General features: G+C 41.6%; 1 protein-coding gene across 1 annotated transcript; it reads left to right on the top strand.

Moving 5' to 3' along the window:
- The first annotated feature begins 427 nt into the window (after positions 1–427).
- LOC117331213 (tigger transposable element-derived protein 4-like) lies at positions 428–796 on the top strand. The gene has a single exon (XM_033889809.1). It carries the CDS (start codon positions 428–430, stop codon positions 794–796), a length of 369 nt encoding a protein of 122 aa, XP_033745700.1.
- The last annotated feature ends 2308 nt before the right edge of the window (positions 797–3104 follow it).

Raw genomic sequence — 3104 nt, 5'->3', positions numbered from 1 at the left:
TTGATGTAGCAAAACAGTCAGAAATCAAGTTCAACAGAAAAGGACCTAATTAATGCAAATGGCTCTTTTGAATTTGAAGAACATAGCCAGAAAGTCGGCCGATGACAATTTAAGAAATATGTCAATACAACTACAAGCAAAAAACAGAAATAACTTACCATCTAAGATAAATTTGATTTGATCCAAGCAGTTGACCGAAAAGAAAAGACAAAAAGTGATATAGCAAGGGATTTTGGAATAAATCCGAGTACTTTGACGGAGATTGTTAAAAAAAGGCGATGTGATTATAGAAGCAAATCAGACAGGAAATTTTTCGCCAAAGCGAAAACGATTTCGATGTGGGAACTACGAACACATTGAAAATGCGCTGTTCAAATTGTTTGTTAACGCTAGGGATCTCAATATACCAATATCAGGTCCAATTCTAATGGAGAATGCTGAAGACTTCGCAAAGAAATTGGGTAATCCCGAATTCCGATGCTCAAATGGGTTTATAGAAAGCTTCAAGTCTCGCCGTGGCATTGTTTACAAATCTATTTGCGGGGAGAGTGCCGCAGTGAATAAAGATGCTGTAAGTGATTGGATTGTATCAGCATACGAACCAAAAAATACTGACGAAACTGGATTGTTTTTCAAGTGTGAACCTGACAAATCTTTACATTTAAAGGGTGTGAAATGTCACGGAGGGAAAAAAAGTAAGGACAGGGTGAGCCTTCTCATTGGCTCCAACATGGATGGGTCAGAAAAATTGAAACTTCAAGGGAATCAAAAGTTTTCCTGTGACATACACACATAACAAGGATGGATAGTATTGCAGCAGCAATGCAAAGTCCCCTGCCTTATCCAGGAGTGCAACTATTTATTTCCCATTTTTTAAACTACGTGTTATACTGATCACGTATACCAAGTTTCGTTAAAATCAGAGTAGTACTTTAGGATTGTCCGGACACGCCTCAACCAATGAGAAGCCGGCGGCCATTTTGAAAAATGTTTTATTTCGAAAAGAAAAATTGGGATGCAAACTACATGTGATACTGATCATGTATACCAAGTTTCGTTAATTTGGTTTGGTTTGGTTTATTTTGTTTAACGTCTTATTAACAGCTAAGGTCATTTTAGGACGGCCTCTCGTGCGTGCGACATGCATGCGTGTGGTGAGTGCGTATGTGTGTTTTGGGAGGCTGCGGTATGTTCGTGTTAAGTCTCCTTGTGATAGGCCGGAACTTTTGCCGATTTAGAGTGCTACCTCACTGAAGCATACTGCCGAAGACACCCAGCAGCACACCCCACCCGGTCACATTATACTGACAACGGGCGAACCAGTCGTCCCACTCCAAGTATGCTGAGCGCTAAGCAGGAGTAGCAAATAAAATTTCCGTGGTTTGAGCGGAGCGAATTAGACGGAAATTATTTTCCCTTAGGTTGCGAGTTTTCTCATAGGTGGCGTCATGGTATTTGCACGTGCAGTTGACAGTGTTAGGTATAACGTGTGTCATTCAGCGAGGGTAGACCAGAGGCGACACACGTGTATACGCAAATTAATATCCGAGACCAAGTAATTGCTTATTTTACTGTATACGGGTATGGAAAACAAAGAGAGTTCACAGCTTGGAAGTGAGTCTGAAGTTTCGGCTACTCTGAAACAGATTTTGAGTGAATTCAGAAGCCAGAAAATTGAACTAAATGAATTGAAGGAACAGGTGCGTGGTCAGTCCCAGACGGTAGTCTCCGAAGTTAAAAAGTTAAAAACTGAAACAGAGCTGTCGTGGAAATACGAAGGTAACAAGAAACAGTATTCTTTTAACACTGAAATACTTGACATTGTAAAGCAAGCACAGTGGGCTTTGGTTAACGGTAAAGTTGACTATTTGAAGGAAGTATTGTCAGAGTGTGAAGATAAACTGAAACAACGTAATAAACTCATTCGTATCGCCGATACTTCCGAAGGCGGCTGGGAGACAGTGCGGCAATATGAAAGTAATCCTGTGGCCAGTGATTCGGAGGATGAAAACAAGATTCATCGGGCAGAGGCTAGGGCCGTTAAGAGGAAAAAAGATAGGATTAAGAAAAAACCAAGTCAAGGAAAACGCGCTACTCAAGGTGTTACTTTTAATAATGGCGGTAGCAGTGTGCCTATGTTTAATTGGAGTGGACCGGCAGCTGGGGGAGCTAATGGTTTTGGACCGGCCAGGTCGGGATACAGAATGGATCAGCCCTTTCGTATGTTCAGCGGGCCCAGGAGTGGAGCCTGCTTCAGTTGCGGAGAGTGGAACCACTTCCGGAAGGACTGTCCTCACATTGGACCCAACAGAGCAGGAACGGACCAATCAGTGGGAACCAAAAAGTGATGACGTAGATAACGTTGATGCGAACACTTTCAAAGATGAGTATGAGACTATTGATGATAGTGTTTTTACCCATGATTATTATGAATATGAGGAAGGGCAAAAACATATACTGAAACGAAAAAGAAACGCAACTTCAAATTGTAGGTTTAATAAAATAATACTTGTGAGCATTATGTTTAAATTTCATATGTAATAGTTAATATTGAATATTGATGTAACATCCTTTAAATGTTTAGAGATTTTTAAGAACAGGTCACTTTGCTAGAAGGTCATGATTGGTAGTACCCTACGTGAATCCAAGTTGAAATGGCAGCAGTTTTGAAACCGTGCCCTAATATCGTGTGTGTCCTCCTCGAACAGTTATCACATCTCTAATTCTTTGTTGCATTGAGTTCATCAGGGCATTGACTTTCCGTATTGGAATGTTATTCCATTCTTGGACGAGTGCATTTGCTAACTGAGGGAGGGTATTTGGGGGGTTACGGCGATTTCGAATTCTTCTGTCTAATTCATCCCACAAATGCTCGATTGGGGACAGGTCGGGGTTATATGGAGGCCAATCTATAGGAACAATGTTCTGTGTCGCAAGAAAGTCTCTACAGACTCTTGCAACGTGTGGTCTCGCGTTATCTTGCTGAAAGGTTAGATGATGCTGCCTAACAAACGGCACAACATGGGGCCTAAGGATCTCATCCCGATAGCGTACGGCCGTTAAATTCCCATTGACTATCACCAAAGGCGTCTTCAAACCATGGG

Source organism: Pecten maximus, chromosome 7, assembly GCF_902652985.1.
Source record: "Pecten maximus chromosome 7, xPecMax1.1, whole genome shotgun sequence".
NCBI classification, from domain to species: Eukaryota; Metazoa; Mollusca; class Bivalvia; order Pectinida; family Pectinidae; genus Pecten; species Pecten maximus.
This window is presented reverse-complemented; position numbering and strand designations above follow the sequence as displayed.

What these genes read in the sequence shown, in the direction of transcription:
- LOC117331213 (XM_033889809.1), top strand. Translation starts at nt 428, where the DNA reads ATGGAGAATGCTGAAGACTTCGCAAAGAAATTGGGTAATCCCGAATTC.